Raw genomic sequence first — 26,781 nt, 5'->3', positions numbered from 1 at the left:
GAGTTGAAAATTTATTTGCAAGTAAACTTACCAACAAATTCTTTAGTAGCTCTAAACTTAGCTTGAAGAGTAAGTTCACCCAAAACTGAAAATGAACTCACTATATACTCCCCCTAGTGTTTCCAAATTTAAATTGAGCACAAAAGAAAGAAAATATTTTTAATAAAGCTGGAAACTTGTGACCATTGACTTCCATAGTAAAAAAATAATAATAATACTAACGAAGTCAAGAGTTCATGTGCAACAGAGTAAAGGAACTCAAAGAACTTTGGAAGAAGTGGAGGATGAGTAAAAGATGACATCATTATTAGTTTTTGGTGCGCTGTCCCTTTAAGTTAACCCTTTTGGTGCAACCCACCCATTATGTTTCCAAACATTTGATTGTTAATGTACTGTCTTTGAGTTTTTAATGTATAAATTATTCAAATACTTTAAACATTTTGGCAATAAATGAACCTGGGGTGTTTCTTAATTATTTAATTCTTACATTTACAGTGTGGAGTAATGTTTTCATTGATGTGTTTCCTCTACAGAAGCAGAGGTCTGGACATGTGGACGGACGTTTGCTGCGGACAGGTAAGACCTCATGCTCGTTTTTGTGTTTTGTGCTATCGGTTACCATCACTTCCTTTCTGGAGGGCCATGCCCTCTAGAAAGGAAGTGATAGTAACCGAAACGGGGAGAGAAGGGACGGGGGTCCAATTTTTTATAGAGCTAAAAAAAATTTTTTAGTAAAAAGCAGCATAACCCCTGCTGTACATGGCCCCGAAAGTCAGGGGAGGAGCTCTTCATCCTCCCCCTTCATTCACACCGACACTCACACATATCGCAGTGATCTGGCTGGGATTGAACCAGCAACCTCTTAACCCTTGAGGCAATGCTCTACCACTGAGCCACAGTCACATACCTAATGATGTGCTGGAACTAATATTTGACCATTGAACTGCGTGAACAAGCAATTAAAGTTTGTATGGGGTTTGAACCCAGGGATTTACCCACCAAACCTCTCACACTGAGAATGGTTTTGTTTTACTTAACATACAGCTAACCAATCATGGGATTCAAACTCTGGTCTCCCTGATGAAAGTCCAGCACTCTATCAACTGAGCAAGCCAGTCAGTTGTATTGCTTAATGCTTTAGCCATGGATTTATGGAGAGCTTTGACTTATTTAACACAAAAGTCGTTCAGGTGTGAGATTCAATCCAAAGCTTTCAGATTTTAATGCAAGTGATTATCCACTGCACCACAGAGCTACTGACACTTGCAGCAGAAGGATTAGGTGATGTTAATGTTTATGTTGATGCCTAACAACTCATAAAAGCATTGCTTAATTTAATGGAGTTAATAACTGGTGCAATTAAGTTATTATTTTTTTTACTTTAACATATAACTATGACTATTTCTCACATGATCGTAATTTTCACTTTTGATTTCAGTCCATTAATTAATGCTTACTAAAGAGACTTTATTGTGAAGTGTTACCTATTGTACTTGAGCAATTTGATTTGTTTTAATTATTTATTTACTCAAATTGTGTATGCACAGCAAAACAATACAACCAAGTATTGTTTTGTCATTATATCTGCTAAGGTAATTTTTAAAATTGCAACAAGAAATGCTGATGCTATTTCAGTAGTCAAGTTTTGACTGTGTTCTTATTTGTATTTACCACACTTTCACCAGTAGGTGTCAGAGCTTAAGGTGTGTAGAACATTCAGGTCAATTCAATTCAGTTCAGTTCAGTTGAGTTCAATTGATTCAAAGTTTTGGAAAGCTCTGCTCTTCACATGTAAAATATGGAGCTCTGTAGGTCCCCAGGACTGGATTACTAAAACAGTTACTGTTGTAGATCCATTCCAACAGAAGTTGTAATCATGCAATAAAAAAAGAGGGAAACATGAGGTTATTTAACAAATGTTGCTTTATTGACTTGAATTCCAACTGCATGGTTGCATTAATGCTGTACTCAGTGAACAAAAAAGCATGTACATTTTATTTTTCCCTTCAGAATTAAGAGTTTGCATGTCATTATTCTGATTTTTCTTTATCACAATTTGGAGTTTACATAATAATTATGTCTTTTTGTCAAATTGTTTGATGCAAACCTGCAATTCTGAGGAGAAAAATGTAAATTGTGAATTATAAATCTGTAAAAAAGAGATTTGGAAAAAGTTAATAACTTTTTTGTTTTTCATTCTGTGGAAGCAGCATGTTTCCATAATCTAAGGCAAACTATACAAATAATCAGACTTTTAAGATCAGTTCACGTTACCTGTCTTCTCGACCAAAAAGTATTAATGCAAAAATGTTGGTTTGACTGACAAAAATAGATCTTGTGGTACATAAATAACCCTTTATAATTTCTTTATAACATTCCCACTACAATTAATGTATATTCACCATGAAATTATATTAATCAGGTTATGAAAGTGCATCCAGCTTCAACAAACTAATGACAGAAAAATGCTTCCACTAACTAGTGTTGGACATTAATACAGATACACTTACTGTCAACCAGGCGGAGCTGAAACACTGATCTGATCTCATGCATTTCTGTGTCTGAATCTGTAGACTAAATGTACTCTAAATGCACTTAAAATCTGCAAACACTGACACAACAGTGTGAAACTGTGGTTTTAACTGTGCCCAAGCATTATGAATATTACTGCAAATAAGTAAACAAAAACATACATCGACATAAAACTTGCACATGAACAAATATCGTTGGAGTTTTGACTGTTTACACACCGAGCACATTTGAGTTGAACACGTTTGATCTGTTTTACTGTATCGTTTAAAATAAATTTACCCAAACTGCTAAAAACACACGTTGCTTTACATGTCGAGACGCTGCAATAAATCATCGAGTTGCTTTCAAATGTTTTATTCATTTCTCAGCCCTCTTACCTGCGACTGAACACCTCGATTTCATTATCTGAACAACAGTAACTCATCATCCACAAGAGGGCGCTGACGACCACAGCTTGACATATTTGGCACATGACATTGAGCTATTTAACCTAGTGAATTCATTATTTTGTTCTGGGTGTGTTGTTCAACGTTTTTTTTTAGTTGAAATATCTGGAATTTAAACGACCTATCAGGCTTAAATTAACAAGACTTTAACACTGTAACTCGTACTCTTAGACACTGTAGTGCAATTTTTCATCCGCTCCACCAGGTGGCGCGTGTGGTTTCTCGTTCACTCTGAATCACAGCTTCAGGATGTTGACAGTGTGACGTTTGTTTTGATGCAGCAGCAGCAGCACGAGTGTACAGTTTTAAACACATAAACTGAAGATGACAGCTCAGTGACAGTGTTTTAGTGTTAATAAACAACATTTAATGCAGTCCGACAACTAAAAGAACCACAACACGCTGAGATAAAGGACAGAAATGCAGTGAAAAGCGACTCACCTGTAAGTAACTGTACAGTATTTCTCCTGCATTTCCTCATTAAGTCTTTATTCTTTGTACTTCAGTCGCAGTTAAGTTCATGTTTAGCACATGTTGAAGTGTCTTTAGTGATATGTTTAAGCAGAGCTCTCCTGTTTGTTAAACAGCTTTGTTTACATGCTGCTCTCTGTCACTGTCAGACATTTAGGAGCAAATGAATTGGTAACTTAGTTGTTGTTGTATATGTGAAGGATCTGAGTTAAACAGCCTCTCATTATAAAGTAGAACAAAACATAATGTGTGTCAACTAGTCAGTTTGTGTAGCTCTGGTGTTCTGCTGTGTTTGTAGAGCTTTCACAGGCAATATTTAGGCTGTAAATGTGTATAATTCTGAATTATTAACTGTAATATCTGTCAGAGTGTGATGTTTAGATCTGCTGTTTGACAGTGTCTTTATTTCTGTTTCCTTTAGAGATTGAGGGATGTGTTTGGACCGTACAGTCAACAGAAGCAGAGCTCCGGGACGTTTGGACTACGTTTACTGGCGTGATGGACGTCTTCTGCGGACAGGTAAGACCTCTCGCTCGTTTTTGTGTTATGTGCTATCGGTTACCATCACTTCCTTTCTGGAGGGTCAACCCCTCTAGAAAGGAAGTGATGGTAACCGAAACGGGGAGAGAAGGGACGGGGGTCCGGATTTTTATAGAGCTAATTTTTTTTTTAGTAAAAAGTAGCATAACCCCTGCTGTACATGGCCCCGTAGGTCAGGGGAGGAACGTTTCATCCTCCCCCTTCATTCACACCGACACTCACACATATCGCAGTGATCTGGCTGGGATTGAACCAGCGACCTCTTAACCCTTGAGGCAATGCTCTACCACTGAGCCACAGTCACATACCTAATGATGTGCTGGAACTTATATTTGGCCTGTTCACCTGTAGGTGAGGCAAAGAGCAAAAGTGAGCATGGATTCTGTGGGGTTTGAACCCAGCTCTTACTGATGCAGAGTTTTAGTCTTTGAGCCTCTTGCTCTACCAGCTGAGCAATTGAAACTGTTGTTTTATCTCTTGTCTTTGGCCAGGGTTTTATGGATAGCTTAGTCGTATTTAATATAAAAGCTCATGCAGATACGGGATTGGAACCAAAGTTTTCTGATTTGGAGTCAAACAATTACTCACTGCTCCACAGAGTTTGTGGCAGTGTATTTTATATTTGGGTCTTGTATATTTTTATACTAGACATCAGTAAGGCAAATATATATTGGTCACCTGCACGTGTGGGATTCGAACCAAAACTTTCTGAGTCATGGGCAAACAATTATCCACTGCACCACTAAGCTTACAATAACTCATGGTGTTTTTCTGTACACTTTTATCAGGAAAACATTATGAAAACCTGCATTTGTGGGGTTCGAACCAAAATCTTTCTGATTCACAAGCAAATGATTATCCACTGCGCCAAAGAGCTTTAAATGTTTTGATTTGCTGACTTGCATATCTTTTATGTGTGAGGAAAGGTGAAGAAATCCTGCGTTTGTGGGATTTGAACCAAAACTTTCTAATGCATAGAGAAACGATCATCCAGTGCGCCACTGAGTTTGAGATGTTGTGTAGCTTCCTTTTGTATGTTTTTATTGGTAAAACAGATGAAGAGAACTTGCATTGTGAGATTCGAACCGAAAACCTTCTGATTTACCGGCAAATGATTATCCACTGTGCTAAAACAATTTTGACGTTCATGGTCTTGTTATGTGGTCTTCCATAGTTTTTTATCTGTTAGAATAGGTGAGGAAAACCTGCGATTTTGAGATTCGAACCTAAACTTTCTGATTCATAGGCAAATGATTAGCCAGTGCACCACTAAGCTTGAGATGTTCTGTAGTTTCCTTTTGTATGTTTTTATTGGTAAAACAGATGAAAAAAGCTGCATGCGTAGGATATACTAGTGAGTTTTACTTCTTAAAACCGGTGAAGAGAAGCTGTGGATATGGGATTCAAAACCAAAGTTTTCTGATGTTAAGGTAAGTGACTATCCACTGCACCACTGAGCTTCTGATAACCTGTGCTTTTGATTTAGGCTGAAGAATTATGTCAAGAAAACCCAGAAATCAGCTGCAGCAGGTGTTTTCAATTAAGGTTTTTTTTTTTTTAATTCATACTTGAAATTGCTCTCTGTGAGAGTGAAGTGGCTTGCTCCGGGGCAGCTCAGCACTTACTCCCTCTCACCTTCAGCACCTGTCAGGACGTGGAATCAAACCAGCAACCTTTGGGTTACTAGTCCAACTCACTAACCATTAAGCTAACTTGACTATGCATACAAAGTGGTGACTACAAGCCTCAGATCTTTGTTCAATGGTAATGCTTAAACACTCATGGAATGTTTGTTCAGAATAAGCAGACAATCATCACTTTGTGATGAAGCGGTTGTGTTTTTCAGGGTAATTTATATTTCATTTAGCTAAAACATTATTTATAGAATTTATTTTTATTTTTTTTTTTGTATGAAACACAATCCAATCATGTGTTTGTAAGCCTTTATGTGTTTCACATGTAAACATTAAAAGTTTCAATCTTGTTAAAAGTACAAAAGCGATGTGATTGTTTCTATGTCTTCAAATCTTATAAACAGTGAAGTAGTCCATTTGTTTATTAATGCTCATATCAGCTTGATCAGTTTATTCTGACTACAGAGAGAAATCCAGAACTCCAGTACAGATTTTACACTGCAAACAAATGTTTAATAAAATATGTCATTTCATTAACATCACAAAATCTATCATGCGTTCAATCAAGTGCACACAGCTAAGATCTTCAAGAAACGTACAAAACAATCATGAGGGTCAATAAGATCTTTATTAATATTCACATTTCAAATAAAACCTTGCACAGTCTGTTTATGCAAATCAGTAGCTTTACCAGAATTAAAACACATCAATCATGTACATCAAACCTGTACTGTAGAGCTCAATCAGCTGCTTCAGGTGTTCAGGTTAAAATCACGATCAGACATGAATGCTGCATACACATTGCTGTCCACAAGAGGGAGCTGATCAACTGATCTCATGCCTGTGCCTGTCATTTTAATTAGTAGTAAAAATGCTTAATAACCGATAAAACAATTAATTCATAAACTGTTCATTACCTCATTTTTTAAATCACAAATAAGGCTAAAGAAATATCATTTAAATTACTTCATAGAGTTTATCCCACAAAATTATTTCTACAAAAATTTAAAATTGACATCTGTTTTTGTGAAAGCTTTAATGGAACTATTTCACATTTATTTTGGTCTTGCCAATATACTCGAATATTTTGGATCTATGTTGAAGCTTTTATTGCTCATAATATCTTGAAAACCTTTTCCTTATCTTATAAACATGTGGTTTTGGGATTTTATGTTAAGGATCGCTCTTTAAAAGATGCTGGTTTTATTATAAATTTTATTTTATTATTATGCAAATTTCACATACATAAATCCAAGTTTTCCAAAAGCAAACCTCTCTTCATGGTGTTAGAAAAAGAGATTCAAATGTATATAAAAGGGATTTCCAAGTCTCAAAATAGAAAAGCAATTAAAACAATAATATATGCTCCTCCTTTAACATTTTTACATAAAAATGTTTGTATATTTGCATTTCTTGTAAAAAAAAGTGCAATAATAACTCTTGTTAATAACTGAAATGAGAAAATGTGAGAAATATATTTGTATGTTATTTGATAATTATGTACCCTCCCCCCTATTTTTTTTCTTTCTCTTCTCCTTTACTTTTTTCCCACTTATTTCATTCTTGTTAAGAAATGTAAAGTGATTGTATTGTATAAGAAAACTGTACATGCTGGTTCTTGTTAAAAAAAAAATTAATAGATTATATTTATTGATGGTGATTTTTCATGCACAATTTAATAATCAGGGGTTCACAATATGCTGCAGATCCGTTGAAATGTTTGGAGAAAAACGTAAAAAAAATTACAAGTTATTGGTCAATGACTTGATTCTAAAATATTATTTATGATGAATACATAAATGTGATAATAAGTAATGAAGCAAATAAATGTTAAACAAAAAATACAAATTACATTATTATTGATCATTAAAAAAGAACAAATGAATACTACTACTATAAGGAGCAGAAAAAACAGTGTAAAAGTACTCAAAAACATATCAGGGTGAAAGTACTTGAGTACTTACAGTTTTTTACAATCGTTTTGCTACAAATTTCAGAACTCGTGTAAATTTTCAAAACTCTAGTCACAAAATTCACAGCCATTGTCAAAACTGTACGTTTTTGCAAAACTCTTAACTCTTTTTTTAAATGCTTGGATGCAATACACACAAGTCAAAGATGTTTTGTTCATTGAACTGAGATCACCTATTCAATATAATACAATTAAACATCAAATTGATCCCATTTCAAAATGCAACTCAAACATTACCTTTGAAATAAATGCGTATTCATTTACTTAACATGATGTTATTATCAACTGATACAAGCACTCAAAATGAAAAATAACTGTTGCATTACTCTTGATGATTAGGAACTGTTGATAATTTTACATGTTTAGATGATGAAAGTTTCAGGATAGATCAAATAACATCAGTTACCATAAAAAAATGACCAAACTGGACTACATTCTTTATAGATTTTATCTTTATTCATCCTTATTCTATATTTATGGTTTCTTTGTTCCATGTACCACTTTTACAGACAATGTTTTCAGATTTGACATTACTGGACTGTAAGAAAGCCCAATCAAAGCAGATCAATGTCAGGCCTGAATTCACATTGACTGAAGGTTCTTTCCAAGATTTTTGAGTAATAAAAACACTGTGATGTAGAGGAGAACCTGTGACAAAATCCACAGACCAGACTGATGGAAACACAGATCCCAAAATAGAAATCTGATATATATAAATATATAGAAATTACATATGTGACATAATAGTTCATATGAATTTTACTTATATAAAAAAATGTCATACTGTACATGTCAAAATATTGCCATTTTTTCAACTGTGTAATAGAATTACAAATATATACATATATGTTATGTAAATATATTATCTAATATGTCATATATTTATATATTTTACCTCAACAAACATATTACATATGTGGTTGAAAAAAAATGTAAACAGGGATTTTTGCACTATTTTGACAAATTATTGACTATGACATTTTATATACAGTAGGGTTGTGACGATGAGGAAATTTCTCCACCGGTTAATCGACATGTGACAACACCGGGAATACCGGTATCACCGTGGGGTGGGGGGTTCCTATTTTTTCTGCTTTTAAATAGCTTATAAATGCATGCGTATTATACTTTCACTTTCAGTTTTGCGGGAATTGCCAGTTTGGCATCAATTGTTTAAATGGAAGACAAGGAAACTACAAAAAATAAAAAATAAATCACTGTTATTAAACACAAAACTTTTTTTAACATACCGGAAAAAACACAACAATGCTACAGGCTGAAATAACTGTGGAAGTTGAAACCAAACAAGTAACAACCATAAAACTTTTATTACGTTTTATTACACACTTGTTGCACACACGCAAAGATATACTTTTTGGTTACATTTGCCAACATAGGAGGAACATATTTGGTTGTCTCTTGTTGTCTTACCTAACTTCAATGTCTTAATGTATTAATTAGCCTAATGTATTATATAATAATAGCTTAGTCCTTACGAAAAATCCGTTTATAAAATAGCCTACATTATTAACGAATCTATAGGGTATTGAAGAAAAACCCAATGTGAAATATGATCCTTGCATAATGATCACAACTAAACAAGCTAGCACTTGTTTTACATATAAACTATAAATAAAAAATGAAAGAAATGTTAAGTAATGGAACATTATGTAAAAAATCTAAAGACTACAGGCTAAATAAAAGCGCTTCGTCAGAGCTAAACATCACCACACGCGTGTCAGTTTACAGCTTCTGTAAAGATCAGACAGCCTATACAGATCACACAATCTCAATAAACATGTGAATGTATAAATATTTTGATAAGTATTGTTATGGAATATTTATAACGATATGATCTTGCTTTCGGTTATATCGATACCAGCTTTGAGCCCTCTCTCACAAGCGGCAGTTGACAGGCGCTGCATAAGGGCGTTATACACTGTCAGTGGCGGAATACACTACACAGCATATAGGCTACTCGCAAGATGTTTTATTCTTAGTTTTATTTGTTTCCGATTTGCGTGTTGTTCCTTTTTTTTTAAATGCCTTTTATTTTTAAAATCTCTCAAGTTAATGTTGTCTATCGGGTAACATAATCTCCCTCAGAGATATTAGAGTTAAATAATGTGGTGCGCAGTATGACTATTGACCAACACCGCCCTGTAAGTTTACACACTGCATAGACTGTGGGTCTACAGCTCTGGGCCCTCATGTACGAAGTCTTGCGTGGAAATCATACAAAAACATTTACAGCTTTGTGCGTACGCAGAAAAAATTCAGATGTATGAAACACTGCATATGCCGAATCTCACGCATATTCTTTGTACATCCGAATGAATGTGTAACTGAGCACAACATGCATGAGCGCAAAACCCCTCCCTGCCTAATATGAATATGCTAATGACTCTACTTTGGCGAAACCCATCGAAAAAGCAATGGCAAAAGCAAGCAAGAAGAGAAACTTTGAACAGAATGTGAATTGGAGGTGCTGCTTTCGGAGGCAGACCAGAGAAAAACTGTGTTATTTGCAAGTTTGTCCTCCGGAATTAACAACAAAAGAAAAAAATAGAGTTGGGAGAGTTTAGCTGATGCGGTTAACACAGTTGGGTCTGAACATTGCACTGTGTGGATTAAAAAAAGAAATAATGCGATGTATAGGTGCAAAATGTTGTAGTACCCTTATAAATCGTACCCATTTTGCCTACGATTTATCACGAGAAGGACAAGTAGGAAGTAGTACACAAAGTTTTTGTGCGTACACAGTGTTGATACATAGAGCATAAACGAAAAATGCAATGAATTGTTTATTTTGGTTCTCATTTTATTTGAAATAATATAATTTATAGGCTACACAACTCCTCCATAACATTGGCTCCAATTGCGTTTTGACAGATATCCTAGATAGTCTTTCTGGCTCAAAGACATTTATGCCTGTTAATTTCAGTGCTGTATTTTGACAGATTTCGCAAAAGCTTCAGCTATTCTACCTGTCAGTTGGTACCAGCCTCAGTTTTGTGACTTGACTCGTTAGGCGTCTGTGTCTGGATGACAGCGAGAGAGAGATGAGATCAGACCTCAGATTCGAAGTGGCCGTACGTCAGTTACTTTATTGCAATTTTTAATATAGGCTCATCTAAATTAACTTTTCATTTATTAAAAGCAGAAATATTGCCAGACAGACGAAGCAGCTTTCAGTTTTTGAAGAGAGCATCCTCAGTGATAAAAGCACGCGCACACACAGGTTAGCCTACACTCTTGTCGGCCTATTCATTATTGATTTTTTTTAAACATTAAACGCATAATAATCAAGTGCAAAAAAGAACAGCTGAACTTTGGAAAAAGTGCTCACGGCTGTTGCCGCGATGGTTGCTTTGTTTTTCTACAGTTGGCTTATTAATGGCGTGGCATTGCTAAATCACTCTTGTTTTAATAATAAAAAAAAAGATAATTTATTATTAAACATTGTGGGATGATGGTCGCGTGATTTTTAAAATGAGAGTATGTGTTGCGTATTTATGGCTATTGATTTTATCTACCCGCGACCCACCAATAGTTGAACATATATGTAGATGTGTTGAAAGTGCGTGTATAAATTTGTTGTTTCCTCCAACTGCTGCCACCTTTGTCAGGCAAAGTTTGCAGATTGCCACATTAATGTCTTCAGGTTCTCTTTTTGCATATGGTTCGAACCCAAAATATAGCCAAACAGGCGCTTTTGCATTGCGTTTTGACTCTTAATCATCCGCCATCCTCTTTCTGTAAATTCTACTCCTCTCGTTCTCTTCATGTGATAAATGAAATATGATGCTTTGTAGCTATATTCAGATAATAATTATAGTGCATGCTCTCGTCTTAAGTAAATTATTTAGAATTATGTTTCCCATTTAATTCAAATAAACATTTAATAAAAAAAAATACTTAAAAAACAAAAAACAAATGTGGGGACGGTGTCACTGTGAAAAAGTGATGTCACCGTTGTTGCGTCTTAAAACCGGTATCACCGTCAACACCGTCTAACGTGGCAAGCCTAATATACAGTACGGAATCCAATCGTAAGTTGCATTTGTTGTCATATATCATGCCATATATCAGCTTTCTATATGGGGACGTGCAGTGAGAAAAAAAATACAGTAAACCTACATTATGATGGAATGAGTAAAAGTAGTTCAGTGTATCCACTGTCTGTACTGTTCAACACTTATGTATAAACCATAATAAAACCTGTATCCTATACTTTACTGAACTCTGAAGTGTCTGCGTTAAAAGTAGTGACTGTTTAGAGTTTTGTATGTAGAGTTTTGAAAATTGACATCAGGGTTCTGAAATTTGTGACAAAACAATAAAAAAAACGTTAATACTTAAAAGTAAAACAGTACAGCTTATTTTAACTAAAATATTTATGTTAATTTAGTTATGTTTTGTTATCTTAAGTGTTTATATTTTGAATTTGGAGAGAAAAACACATAACTTTTCCCACAGCTGTAGGTATGCTCGGTTGTGTGCAAGTCTGAGAGTTACACAGATGTAGTTTGGGGTGCAACAGTACCAGGATCGGGACTGTGAAAAAATGAGAGTGCGCAGGGAGAGGAGCAGGCCCACACTGATAAATGAGCAGAGAATTCCACACATAGATCTCAGGGTCAGGGCATTGTGGGAGAAAGTCGTCTCTGGGGGATGAGCTGCCCTTCAAATACAGATAGAAAAAGTCAAAGATGAAAAAAAATAAGTTATCACAAAACACTGGCATTCTAGGGATAACTAATCAGAGCATTCAGAGACACAAAGCAAAATGTCTAAAACATGCAACAGAACAGTGTAAATGAAGGAGAAAGGACTGGTAAATACTTGCATAAAAGAGTCACTATTAGGGCTGCATCAGGTCTTTTTGTATGCAATGCATCTGCAGAAAATATAATCAATGTCATGTATAAATATGCAATAATATCTTTGTCTTTTAATCTTTCATAAATGATCTAATCTGATGATGATCTAATGATCTAAAATGACTCAAATCCAGAGCATAAAGATGCCAGATTAGTGTGTGAGTGTGCGGCCCATTTTATGCTCCCCAAGTGTGCTTTAAAAGTGAACTTCGTAACAATTGTTCATGAGTCACATAAAAAAAAATGGAAAGACTTCGGTAAAGCTAATAGCACTAGATGCTTAAATAAATAAATAAATGAATGAATGAATAAATAAATAAATAGACACTTACCTTAGTCATTTAGACAGTTCCTGTCATCCCTTCACCCTCCCCGTCCTCTCTATTATTTCATCACAAGGGAAACCAGGAAGCCACACCTGTCTTTTCCATATCTGAGAAAGATAAACCATAGCAGGAATTAATAACTGTCATGATAATTATCATTTTCAGCATTCATTTCCTTATGGATCCACCACACACACAAAATGTCCAAGAAAAAGATAATTGTTTATTTATGCCAAAAACGAGACGTCCCATTTTACTGTCGATATCAAATTACATCTACAAAAGTGGTTTATTATTATACATATAACATATATCCAGTGAAAGCAGAGCATCTACTTTAATGTTTCAAATAATGTTTGTAAACCAAAACATCAAAATTCCTTCATCAATTTCAACATTTTTTCATTCAGACGTGTTTGTTAAAGCAATAGTAACTAAACTCTGCAGGACTCTGGCAAACCCATTTTATTTTAAGCAGAATATTCCTACACAGACCAAAATGATTAATTGGACTTGCAATTTTTTTAAGGTAAGTGTTTGCAAAGAATTTATTTGGGCTGAATTTAAACAGATTTAATTGAACATTACTAAATTAAATGTGTTTAAATTCAGCCCATATAAATTGTTTGCAAACACTTACCTTAAAAAAATTGAGTAAATCCAATGAATCATTTTGTACTGGTATGATTACAAAGCTGAATTTTAACCATCATTTCTTCATTCTTCAGTAGCTGGGTTTCCATCCTAAAGCGACTTTTTTATTTTGTTTGTATTATTATTATTTATTTAAGTGTTAGCACAAAAAAGAAAAGAAAAATCACAATTACGTATTGGGTACATTTCCATCAGGTTGTTAGATATGCTGACTGTAGTGTTGGTAACCTAAAAAAAGTAAACAAAGCAAGCTTAGTGGAGACATCTGATTGGTCACATGCCAAATGCATTTCCATCTCCCATTATTCACATTAACACAATTTAGTCCAAAACCAGCGCAAAATTAAAGTAAAAACAGACTTTGTTATTTAAAGAAGTAATTTTTATTCTAAATGTGGCATTTACATCACTCATTGCTCATGAGATGCTTCAAAGTGTGCTATAATGCAGAGTGATGGAAACCCAGTTAGTGTCATGTGATGCTTCAGACAGAATCTGAATATGCTGATACGGTGCTCATGAAGTTCTCATGAAGTTAAACTATAAATTTCTACTCAATAAAAGCACTAATCTTTTACACTGCACAAAAAAGCTTTGTCTTATTTCTAGTCCAAGTAAATAACAATTCTTTCAAGAAGCACTTTCTTTGCAAACATAAAATAAGGTATATTAAATAATTTGCCAGTGGGTTGAGTAAAATAATCTTATTTTAAATCAAAAACAAGATTATTTTACTTGCTCTACTGGCACTGACTTAATTTAGACATCTTATTTCCCAAAACTAAACACTGTTTATTACATGCTTAGAAACCAGTCTTGATTTAAGATTTTATAGATATTTAGACTGGTCTAAACAAAACCCCTAAGAGAAAAAAACATTTGTTGCAGTGTCATTTAAATGTGTCAATAATAGTGGACATATTTGCATAGTTTTCAAATATATACAGTGATAAAAGCTTCATCAATTATTCGCAACAAGAAAAGTTGATCCTATTAGTCTAGTTTTGACTGTTCTTATTTTCATTTACAACATTTTAACCAGTGGGTGTCAGAGCTTGAGGGTTGTAGAGTATTCAGCTCAATTCAATTCAATTCAAGACGATTGATTGAAAGTTTTGGAAAGCTCTGTTCTTCACATGTAAAATATGGAGCTCTGTTGGTCCCCAGGACTGGATTGCTAAAACAGTTACTGATCCATTCCAACAGAAGTTGTAATCATGCAATAAAAAAGAGGGAAACATGAGGTTATTTAACAAATGTTGCATTATTGAATTGAATTCCAAATACATGATTGCATTAATGCTGTACTCAGTGAACAAAAAAGCATGTACATTTTATTTTTCCCTTCAGAATTAAGAGTGTTATTGTCTTTTTGATAGATTTGTGAGCTCGCAATCTCAAATTTGCGTGATGCAAACCTGCAATTCTGAGGGGTAAAATGTACATTGTGAATTATAAATCTGTAAAAAAGAGATTTGGAAAAAGTTAATTACTTTTTTTACAACTGTGTGAAAAAAATATTTGAAAAAAGTGAATTATTGTTTTAATTAGTGAAAGCATCAAATTTCCACAATCTAGGACAAACTATACAATTAATCAGACTGTTAAGATTAGTTCGTTACCTGTTTGCTAAATAACCCTTTATAATTTCTTTATAACCGTCCCAGCAGAATTAAGGTATATTCACCATGAAATTATATTAATCAGGTTATGAAAGTGCATCCAGCTTCAACAAACTAATGACAGAAAAATGCTTCCACTAACTAGTGTTGGACATTAATACAGATACACTTACTGTCCACCAGGCGGAGCTGAAACACTGATCTGATCTCATGCATTTCTGTGTCTGAATCTGTAGACTAAATGTACTCTAAATGCACTTAAATCTGCAAACACTGACACAACAGTGTGAAACTGTGGTTTTAACTGTGCCCAAGCATTATGAATATCACTGCAAATAAGTAAACAAAAACATACATCGACATAAAACTTGCACATGAACAAATATCGTTGGAGTTTTGACTGTTTACACACCGAGCACATTTGAGTTGAACACGTTTGATCTGTTTTACTGTATCGTTTAAAATAAATTTACCCAAACTGCTAAAAACACACGTTGCTTTACATGTTGAGACGCTGCAATAAATGATTGATTGGCTTTTAAATGTTTTATTCATTTCTCAGCCCTCTTACCTGCGACTGAACACCTCGAGTTCATGATCTGAACAACAGTAACTCATCATCCACAAGAGGGCGCTGACGACCACAGCTTGACATATTTGGCACATGACATTGAGCTATTTAACCTAGTGAATTCATTATTTTGTTCTGGGTGTGTTGTTCAACGTTTTAAATTAGTTGAAATATCTGGAATTTAAACGACCTATCAGGCTTAAATTAACAAGACTTTAACACTGTAACTCGTCCTGTTAGACACTGTAGTGCAGTTCTCCATCCGCTCCACCAGGTGGCGCATGTGGTTTCTCGTTCACTCTGAATCACAGCTTCAGGATGTTGACAGTGTGACGTTTGTTTTGGTGCAGCAGCAGCAGCACGAGTGTACAGTTTTAAACACATAAACTGAAGATGACAGCTCAGTGACAGTGTTTTAGTGTTAATAAACAACATTTGATGTAGTCCGACAACTAAAAGAACCACAACACGCTGAGATAAAGGACAGAAATGCAGTGAAAAGCGACTCACCTGTAAGTAACTGTACAGTATTTCTCCTGCATTTCCTCATTAAGTCTTTATTCTTTGTACTTCAGTCGCAGTTAAGTTCATGTTTAGCACATGTTGAAGTGTCTTTAGTGATATGTTTAAGCAGAGCTCTCCTGTTTGTTTAAACAGCTTTGTTTACATGTTGCTCTGTCACTGTCAGACATTTAAGAGCAAACAAATTGGTAACTTAGTTGTTGTTTTATATGTGAAGGCTCTGAGTTAAACAGCCTCTTATTATAAAGCAGAACAAAACATAATGTGTGTCAACAAGTCAGTTTGTTAAGCTCTGGTGTTCTGCTGTGTTTGTAGAGCTTTCACAGGCAATATTTAGGCTGTAAATGTGTATAATTCTGAATTATTAACTGTAATATCTGTCAGAGTGTGATGTTTAGATCTGCTGTTTGACCGTGTCTCTATTTCTGTGTTTCCTTTAGAGATTGAGGGATGTGTTTGGACCGTACAGTCAACAGAAGCAGAGCTCCAGGACGTTTGGACTACGTTTTCTGGCGTGATGGACGTCTTCTGCGGACAGGTAAGACCTCTCGCTCGTTTTTGTGTTATGTGCTATCGGTTACCATCACTTCCTTTCTGGAGGGTCAACCCCTCTAGAAAGGAAGTGATGGTAACCGAAACGGGGAGAGAAGGGACGGGGGTCCGGATTTTTATAGAGCTAATTTTTTTTTTAGTAAAAAGTAGCATAACCCCTGCTGTACATGGCCCCGTAGGTCAGGGGAGGAACGTTTCATCCTCCCCCTTCATTCACGCCGACACTCACACATATCGCAGTGATCTGGCTGGGATGGAACCAGCGACCTCTTAACCCTTGAGGCAATGCTCTACCGCTGAGCCACAGTCACATACCTAATGATGTGCTGGAACTTATATTTGGCCCTCTGTAGGTTGGCCAGAGTGCGAAAGTGAGCAGAGCTGGGCCTTGAACCCAAGTCTTTCAGACAGCCTTGGCCATTGAGAGCTTGTGTTCACCCAGCAGCGCCACTATGGCACTCACAGTTAGCATTGACGTTTATAGCACTTTGTTGTATGTAATGATACTCAGTCAATGTGGGATTCAAACCCAAAACATTTTGGTTTACAGGCAAACGATTATCCACTGCACCAAAGAGCGTACAAGGTTCCCTGCTTGTTTTATGGGGTCTTCTATGTGTTTTTATTTGTAAGGAAAGGTGAAGAGAACCTGCATTTGTGGGATTGGAACCTAAAACATTCTGATCCACAGGCAAATGATTAACCACTGTGCCAAAGGGCTTTTGATGTCCTAGATGTTGTTATACTTTCTTGTACATATATTTATATCTGCAAGGAAAAAGTGAAGGGAACCTGCGTTGGTGGGATTGGAACCTAAAACATTCTGATTCACAGGCAAATGATTAACCTCTGCGCCAGAGGGCATTTGATGTCATATGTGTTGATATACGGTCTTGTACATATATTTATATCTGCAAGGAAAAAGTGTAGGGAACCTGCGTTGGTGGGATTGGAACCTAAAACATTCTGATTCACAGGCAAATGATTAACCATTGCGCCAGAGGGCATTTGATGTCATGTGTGTTGATATACGGTCTTGTACATACATTTATATCTGCAAAGAAAAAGTGAAGGGAACCTGTGTTTGTGGGATTGGAACCTAAAACATTCTGATCCACAGGCAAATGATTAACCACTGCACCAAAGAGTTTTTGATGTCCTATATGTTGTTACACAGTCTTGTAAATATATTTCTATTTGCAAGGAAAAAGTGAAGAGAACCTGCGTTTGTGGGATTGGATCCTAAAACATTCTGATTCACAGGCAAATGATTATCCACTCAGCCAAAGAGCTTACAATGTTTCCTGCTTATCCAAACTTTCTGATTCATAGGCAAACGCTCATCCACTGCACCCTTGAGCATGACGTTGTGTTTGGTCCTGCTTTTGAATGAAGAATAGCTGTGGAAATGGGATTCAAAACCAAAGGTTACTGATGTGAAGGTAAGTGATTATCCACTATGCCATAGAGCTTGTGATGTGCTATATATCGTTTAAGAGTCTGATATATTCCTATAGATAAAACAGGTTTCGAAAATCTGCCCATGTGGGATTTGAACCCTGTCTTACTGATTCAATGGCAAATGATTTGCCTCTGCGCCACTGAGCTTCTGATAACCTGTTCGTTTTAATTCAGGCTAAAGAATTATGTCAAGAAAACCCAGAAATCAGCAGCAGCAGGTGTTTTCAATTAAGGTTTTTTTTTTAATCCATAGTCATTATTGCACTCTTTGGGGCACTCAAGCTCTCTTGTTAAGTGCCTTGCTTATTAGCAGGTCAGCTGTTTACCGCCCTTCAACACCTGTCAGGACAGAGAATCAAACCAGCAACCTCTGGGTTACCAGTCCAACTCACTAACCATTAGGCTAACTTGATTATGCATACTTATGACTGCTCTCTTTGAGGGTTAAGTGGCTTGCTCATGGACAGCCCAGCCCTCCTGTCAGGAGTGGGAATCAAACCAGCAACCTCTGGGTTACCAGTCCAACTCACTAACCACTTGGCTAACTTGATTACGCATACAAATCTATGAGCTTAGTCATAGGATTGAAACCAAGATGTTTGTCAGTAATGGTTGTCTGTTTTTTTTCTGAACAGAGTTATGTTTTTCAGGGTGATTTATATTTAATTTAGCTAAAACATTGTTTATAGAAATATTGTTTTTGTATGAAACACTATCCAATCATGTGTTTGTAAGCCTTGATGTGTTTCACATGTGAACTAATTAAAAGTTTTAGTCCCTTTGTTGAAAGTACAGAACCAATGTGATTGTGTTTTTTATGTCTTCAAATCTTATAAACAGTTAAGAATAAATCCTCAGATTTGTTTATCAATGCTCATATCAGCTTGATCAGTTTATTCTGAACTCCAGTCCAGATTTTACACTGCTAACAAGCGTCTAATAAAATATGTCATTTCATTAACATCACAAAACTATCATGTGTTTAATCAAGTTCACACAGCTAAGATCTTCAAGAAACGTACAAAACAATTATGAGGGTCATTAAAATCTTTATTAATTTTCACATTTCAAATGCAAACATGTAAACAACACAATCTGTTTATGCAAATCAGTAGTTTTACCAGAATTAAAACACATCAATCAAGTTCATCAAACCTGTGCTGGAGGGCTTCACCTGCTTCAGGTGTTCTCAATCAGGTTTAAATCAGGATCAGACACGACTGCTGTTCTCACGTTCACTTATTGTCCACAAGAGGGAGCTGATTAACTGATCTCATGCCTGTGCCTGTTATTTTAGTTATGAGTAAAAATGCTTAATATCAACTAATTTAAACAACTAATTCATTGATTATATTTGTTGACAGTGATTTTGATGCATACTTAATTATCAAGTGCCACAATATGCTGGGGGTCAGTTTAAATGTTTGGAGAAAAAGCTTTAAAAAATTTTAAAAATAAATTAAAAGTGGTTAGTAAATGACTTAATTCTAAAATAATACTAATCATGAATGCATGAATGAAATAATTAAATAAATAAATGTCTGATTAAACTAAAACTACAAATTTCATTAATATTGATAATTAGAAATGAACATAAATCATACAAGGAGCTAAAAAAACTGGAAAAAAGTACTCAAAAACATATCAGGCTAAAAGTACTTAACACTTAAAACTTTTAAAAAGTACAGCTTTTTATTAACTTAAATAGGTACGTTATTGTATTATGTTAAATTTGTAGAGAAAAATGCATACATTTTTTTCAAGTGGTCTCTTATTTTTGTATTTTCCCCACAGCTGTAGGTATGCTTGGTTGAGTCTGAGAGTTACACAGATGTAGTTTGGGGTGCAACAGTACCAGGATCGGGACTGTGAACAAATGAGAGTGCACAGGGAGAGGAGCAGGCCCACACTGATAAATGAGCAGAGAATTCCACACATAGATCTCAGGGTCAGGGCATTGTGGGAGAAAGACGTCTCTGGGGGATGAGCTGCCCTTCAAATACAGATAGAAAAAGTCAAATATGAAAAAAAAACCACGAAAAATAAGGTATCACAAAACATTGGCATTCTAGGGAAATGTCCAAAACATGCAACAGAACAGTATAAAATGAAGGAGAAAGGACTGGAAAATATTGTCTCTATTCTGCACGATATAAAAAAAATACGACATTGTGATATTTTGTTTTAATGCGATATATATTGCACTATAGATATCATACATGTCACCAGATGGTTTGAATAGACTTGGATGATCAAGTCAAGTGTTTTTGTATGCTGTGCATCTGCAGAAAATATAATAAATTGCAAGCATGTATAAACATGACAGAGCACAAATAATATAGAAATTGAACAAATGTAAAAATAACATGGTCATCATTGTATAAATAATTTGATCCTTTAATATCTTTGTTTTTTAATTTAAGGAATTAAAATGATCTAATCCTGCGATGTGACTATTGCAGATACACACTTGGTGATGTTGATGCTTAAACAATATAATGTTCAGCTCTAGTCACTATGACTCAAATCCAGAGCATAAAGATGCCAGATTAGTGTGTGTATGTGTGTGTGTGTAGGCCATTTATACTCACCAAGTGTGCTTTAAAAGTGAACTTCGTAACAATTGTTTGAGTCACATAAAACAAAATGAAAAGACTTAGGAAAAGCTAATAGAACTGTATAAATAGACACTTGCCTCAGTCATTCCGACAGTTCCTGTCATCCCTTCACCCTCCCCTTCCTCTCCATAATTTCATCCCAAGGGAAACCAGGAAGCCACACCTGTCTTTTCCATATCTGAGAAACATAAACCTTAGCAGGAATTAATAACTGTCATGATTATTATATCACCGTTCATTGCTTTATGAATGCAGCACACACACACAAAAGAAAATAGTTTTTGTCAAAAATTAGGTATCACGTTTTACTGTCTATATCAAATTACGTATACCAGGGTATCTGCAGGGCCTTAAAAGGTCTTAAAATGTCTTAAATTTTAAAAACCAAATTTTAGGCCGTAATAAGTCTTAAATTCACTGAAATATTGTGTTGTAGGTCTTCAATAATTTTAAACTGGTCTTAATTGTTTTTTTCACGTGCATTTAAAGCTTTACACAATTGGGCCAACACCCATCCAATCATCAACAATAAATTTCAATAAAGGTTTTACGAAACGTTTAATCTTTAACCATTTACTCATTGATATGGTTTAATTATCATCCTTACATTAACACTTGTGTTTAATGTTTTTTTTTTTTTAAGGTTTTAACTTGGCTATTAAAAAATCTTTAACGTTTAGCCTTGTGCAAGCCTGAAATTTCATTCATTATGGTCTTAAAATGGTCTTATAAAAGGGTCTTAAAAAGTTTTAAAATTGACTTGATGAAACCTGTAGAAACCCTGTTACAAAAGTGGTTTATTATTATACATATAACATATATCCAATGAAAGCAGAGCATCTACTTTAATGTTTCAAATAATGTTTGTAAACCAAAACATCAAAATTCCTTCATCAATTTCAACATTTTTTCATCCTCTTTCAGTGGAACATTTATGCATAAATTAAACAACATTCTTTGCTCGTATTACATTTTATAATATATTAAAGTATTAAAAACTAAAAACATATGGGCAAATCCTGGATAAGTACATACACTGGGCGTCTAATGATGCTCCGGCAAGGCCACAGTCCTGTATATAGTTCAGTTCTTAACCTAATTAAATGCACCTGAACCAGCTAATCAGTGAGTGTCTGAAACATTCAGACACGTGGGTTAAAGCAATAGTACCTAAACTCTGCAGGACAGTGACACCTCTGGCAGACACATTTTATTGTAAGCAGAAAATTCCTACACAGAACAAAAATAATCATTATATTTACTTTTTTTTTTTCAAAGTAAGGTGTTGCAAAGAATTAAATTGGCTGAAGTTAAACAAACAAATTAAGAAACAAACTAATTAAGTTGAGCATTACTGTATTTAATTTGTTTAAACTCAGCCTATATAAATGGTTTGCAAACACTTACCTTAATCTTTTTAGTAAATCCAATGATGAATAATCTTTTTATTGGTATCATCATTACTTCAAGCTTCAGTGGTTGGGTTTCAATCCTAATGTGACTTATTTTATTTTATTCTTTTTTATTTATACATTTTTCAAAGTGTTAGCACAAAAAATAAATCACAATTAAGTATTGGGTATAGGTACATTTTCATCAGGTTGTTGGAGTGGCTTACTATTGTATAGGTAACCTAAAAAACAGTAAATAAAGCAAGCATAGTGGAGACATCTGATTGGTCACATGGGTTTAATGTTCACCATGTGAGAGTTTATTCTGCAAATGCATTTCCATCTCTTATTATTCACATTGATGCAATTAGTCAAACCAGCTCAAATTAAAGTAAAAACAGTTTTGTTTTGATTAATGAAGGAATTTTTATTCTAAGCGTGGCATTAACATCACTCATTACTCATGAGATGCTTCAAAGTGTGCTATAATGCAGAGTTATGGAAACCCAGTTAGTGTCATGTGATGCTTCAGACAGAATCTGAATATGCTGACTCTGTGCTTATGTAAATCATGTTGTTGCTATGATCATGTTGTTTAAAAACAGCTGTTCTACTTATTTTTATATATTTGTGCAAACTGACACAAAAGTTTTTTTTTTTTTTTTTTTTTTACAAATTCAGCACAATGAATTTCTTAAAACTCTTTTACACTGAAGAAAAAAAGGTTTTTAGATTTTTAGATATGTAGATTTTTTCAAAACATTTAAAAGGTTAAAATGGTGAATTCTTGTGGTTTGATGGATAGCAACAGTTAATAAGGATCTCAGCTGAGAAGTAATCATCTTTTTTTTAAAAAATCTCATTATTGAAGAAAATTCAACCTTTTTCATCAAGTGGCTCTCCGAGTTCTTTAAAAAAAGGCACATGTTCTTTCTAAGGCATGTATCATGATTAATGTTGCTTATATTAGAGATTTCAACAATTCTTCAAATGACTTTACTTGGGTAGATGATAAAAGTTGATGACAAAGGTTTTGGTCCAAGTATCTAAAAACTCATTCTAGCACATTCTAAGCAAGTAAAAAAAATAAGTAAAAAAATCATCTTAATAGTAAAATAATTTGCCAGTGGGTTAAGCAAGATACTTTCATTTCAAACCAAAAACAAGATTATTTTACTTGCCTTACTGGCACTGTCTTTGAACGTCTTATTTTCCAAAACATAACTGTTTCTAATTTATAATGTTTATTACTTGCTTAGCAAATGGTTTTTTTACTTGGATGTTTTTAGTCCAAATTTCTACAAATTCTTAAATCAAGAAGCATTTTCTGTGTCATTAAAAATCTTGTCAGTAATAGTGAACAAATTTAAATTGTTTTAAAATATATTCACTAAAACATTACATACAATTATATACAGTTGAAAATTATTATCCCTCCTGTGAATTTTGTTTTCAAATATTTCCCAAATGATGTTTAACGGAGCAAAGAATTTTTCATAGTGTTTACTATAATTGTTTTTTTTCTTCTGGAGAAAGTCTTGTTTTATTTCAGCTAGAATAAAAGCAATTATTAATTTTTATAAACTATTTTAAGGCTAATATTATTAGCTCTCTTAAGCAATATATTTTTTTAGACTGTCTACAAAACAAACCATCATTATGCAATGATTTGTATAACTGTAAAGTTAACCTTTAGTTAGGCCTTTAAATGTCACTTTAAGCTAAATGCTAGTATCAAGTATCTTGAAATATATATATATATATATATATTCTGTACTGTCATCATAACAAAGATAAAATAAATCAGTTATTAGAAACTACTTGTTTAAATGCTTATGTTTTTAACTTTAACTTAAGTTTAAAACTTCTGTACATTAAACAGAAATTGGGGGGAAATACACAGGGGGCTAATAATTCAAGAGGGCTAATAATTTTGACTTCAACTGTATTTATTAATATATATAATTAAACTTACTCCTTAAACCTATGGAGGTCAATGCAACATGCAACAAATGATCTATTTTGACACTGAGCCACAAACTATATTGATTTCTTTTGATGGTTTCTGTGATCATCAGTCATTCCTCTGATGGATGTGTTTTACGTGAGTTCCTCTCCTCTGTCTTTGTGCATTACCTCAAAGCAGTAGACTGGAAGTGGCCTTTGGCAGCACCCGCCTACACTCCCCCATTTCCTCCTATAGAAACACCCAGATCGCCCAGCAACTGTTTCTGGGGAAGCTCCTGTTGGCAGCTTCCTGTGCCACTCCCACCCTGTGAACAAACACCCCATTTCTGCTTCTGACTAATGTGCATCTGAAGAAGAAAAAAAAGGTCGTTTTCCGCCTCATCTTGCGCTTTCCTTCCTCCGGTGGCCGTCTTTACACTTGACGTTTTGAATGTATGTTGGGTCACAGTGCTCCCTTAAAGTCAGGGTGCAGGCTAATAATAATACAGACCAACTGCATCCTCTTTTTCAGACATTCCCGGGACAGGGGCCATCAAAGGAGACCCAACCCAGCAGCGGAGTCACGCTGTGCTGAAGACGGCTGGTGTGGATCTGCTGGCTCTACAGTAGCATTTAGAGATTATCTACAAGCTATCAGAGAAGAGAAAGATAAACTGCTCTTCTGCAGGTCACAGGTCATTTCTAAATACATACACTCTCATGTTTCGTTGTAGAGATTAAGTGGCTGTTCTTGGTAAACTTTCCTATAGTGTAAAGTTTTGGTACGGTCACTTGCAAACATCACAATTGAAATGGCAAAATTGTCAGCAATAATCTTTGGTTCATTACATAACTCCAGGTACTTTTACATAAACAGCTGAGGGCAAAATTACTGATGCAATATTTATTTGTTTAATCCTGTGCAATATTTATTATTTTTCAAATATTTCTCAAGTGATATTTAATGAATTAAGAAATTTTTCACAATATTTCCTATAATATCTTTTCTTCTGGAGAAAGTTTTATTTGTTTTGATTTTTTCAGCTAGAATAAAAGCAAGTATTAATTAAAAAAGTATTTTAAACTCAATAATATTAGCCCCCTTAACCCTTCTATTGGATTGCATTTCTTAACGTCTTATGTCGCTAATTAAAACACTCAATGCATTTTTTTTTCAAAACATCCCATAAATTCTAAAATATCAATCTCTACCTAAATAGGTGATATGTCGGTTTATAGTAAAAGTACCAGAATTAATGCATATACTATGAAACATCAGACTATATGAAGTGTAAGAGCAGTTTATTTAAAAACAATCAAAATAAAACTTTTTGAATACTAAATCATCTTTTTTTGATGCCATAAAATATTTCAGATTCTCATTGAACATTCTTTTTTTTTTACAGTAAAACCAAAATCAAGTGTAATAGTGCAACAGAATTATGTTTCATGTTTTTGTTAACCAAGAGTGCTGTGTGTGTAAACCATTATTTAAAACATTAAAAATATAGTATCTTGTAAAATTTGTTGTAAAATATTACATATTGTCATTATTACAAAGATAAAAGAAATGTTATTAGAAATTAGTTATTGAAACTAATATGTTTAGTAAAAAAATAAATGATAAATAAAACAACACGTTTTTTGACCAGTACTTTATACTACATATATATATATATATATATATATATATATATATATATATATATATATATATATATATATATATATATAGACACACACGCACACACACACAAACACACACGTGATCATTAAGTGCTTTTTAAAAAAATGTTTTAAGTGATTAAAAAGGTGAAATCTTGTGGTTCGATGAATAGCAGCAAGTAATAAGGACGTCAGCTGAAATGTAATCATCTTTTTTTAATAAATCTTTATATAAATACCTTAATAATGAAGAAATTTCTATTTTTTAATCAAGTTGCACCCAAGTTCTTCGAAAAAGGCAAATGTTCTTTCTCAGGTATGTATCATGGTTAATATTGCTTAAATGAGAGATTTCAACATTCCCTTAATGCCTTATAATTGCCTTATAATTTCTTAGTAGTACAATTAGTACAAAAAAGTGAATCCACAAATATGTTTCTGCCTCATCATGTGTTCTAAATTAGGACCTTAACCACAAAATATATAAGAATAGATTTAATAAGGCTGATGCTGCTCTTTACTATCTCTAATAAAGATAACAAAGACCTTTCCACAGCTCACAGTATATTTGAAGGACATTTATTGACTCACTGTCATCATGAGACTTGTTTTGCTGTGGTTCAGACTAAAGCATTTCACACTGATCTGTCCGCGGGTGCGATTTAAACGAGGAGGTTTTAAACATATCAAGTGCTTTGGAATAAAATAAACAACGGATTTGTGGAGAGTGGTACTGTCAGCAGGCGATGAGGAAAATAAACTAGATCATAACAGTGGAGGAGTAAGCCATTCACACGCACACACACACACACACACACACACACACACACACACACACACACACACATATATATATATGTGAGCTGCTGTTTTTTCTCTGGGGATGGACTCCGCTTGGTACCAGGCTTCTGATAAAGAGGTGCAGAGTGTTCTGTGTCCTGTCAACTACTAAATCACACATTCCCAACGATACA

The 26,781-nt window shown here is 34.4% G+C and overlaps 1 protein-coding gene and 2 long non-coding RNA genes across 37 annotated transcripts in view; 1 reads left to right on the top strand and 2 right to left on the bottom strand.

The window, feature by feature from the left end:
- Positions 1-25,780, top strand: part of LOC147844650 (uncharacterized) — a 47,064-nt gene extending 21,284 nt beyond the window's left edge. The window contains exons 6-12 of one of the 34 annotated variants that reach the window (XR_015482825.1): positions 534-576; positions 3,871-3,968; positions 5,313-5,419; positions 16,614-16,711; positions 18,058-18,167; positions 24,339-24,595; positions 24,675-25,780. Coding sequence is in view for 1 of the 34 variants with exons in the window: in XM_087248093.1 (XP_087104219.1) it covers positions 550-576; positions 3,873-3,968; positions 5,313-5,419; positions 16,614-16,620 (237 nt within the window). In the remaining 33 variants the exon portion in view is untranslated. Of the gene's footprint in view, positions 1-533; positions 577-3,206; positions 3,422-3,870; positions 3,969-5,312; positions 5,420-5,577; positions 5,988-15,958; positions 16,164-16,613; positions 16,712-18,057; positions 18,168-18,242; positions 19,064-24,338; positions 24,596-24,651 lie in introns of those variants that run through there. The other 33 variants (XM_087248093.1, XR_015482852.1, XR_015482833.1 and 30 more) reach the window with 33 other exon arrangements.
- si:dkey-115f9.3 lies at positions 8,919-15,685 on the bottom strand. Of its 2 annotated transcripts, XR_015482856.2 has the most exons (5): positions 15,652-15,685; positions 13,632-13,686; positions 12,811-12,911; positions 12,441-12,495; positions 8,919-12,279 (listed from the first exon to the last, which is right to left on the bottom strand). It is a non-coding gene; the product is annotated as a si:dkey-115f9.3 (long non-coding RNA). The 2 variants fall into 2 exon arrangements; XR_015482855.2 differs by lacking the exon at positions 13,632-13,686.
- LOC137491524 (uncharacterized) lies at positions 20,042-21,880 on the bottom strand. Its single transcript, XR_015482854.1, has 3 exons — positions 21,840-21,880; positions 20,882-20,982; positions 20,042-20,179 (listed from the first exon to the last, which is right to left on the bottom strand). It is a non-coding gene; the product is annotated as an uncharacterized LOC137491524 (long non-coding RNA).
- Positions 25,781-26,781: the final 1,001 nt, after the last annotated feature.

Source organism: Danio rerio, chromosome 4 (genome assembly GCF_052040795.2).
Source record: "Danio rerio strain M-AB ecotype USA chromosome 4, GRCz13ab, whole genome shotgun sequence".
Taxonomy (NCBI): domain Eukaryota; kingdom Metazoa; phylum Chordata; class Actinopteri; order Cypriniformes; family Danionidae; genus Danio; species Danio rerio.
Note: the sequence above shows the minus strand (reverse complement) of the source record. Positions and strands in the feature narration are given on the sequence as shown.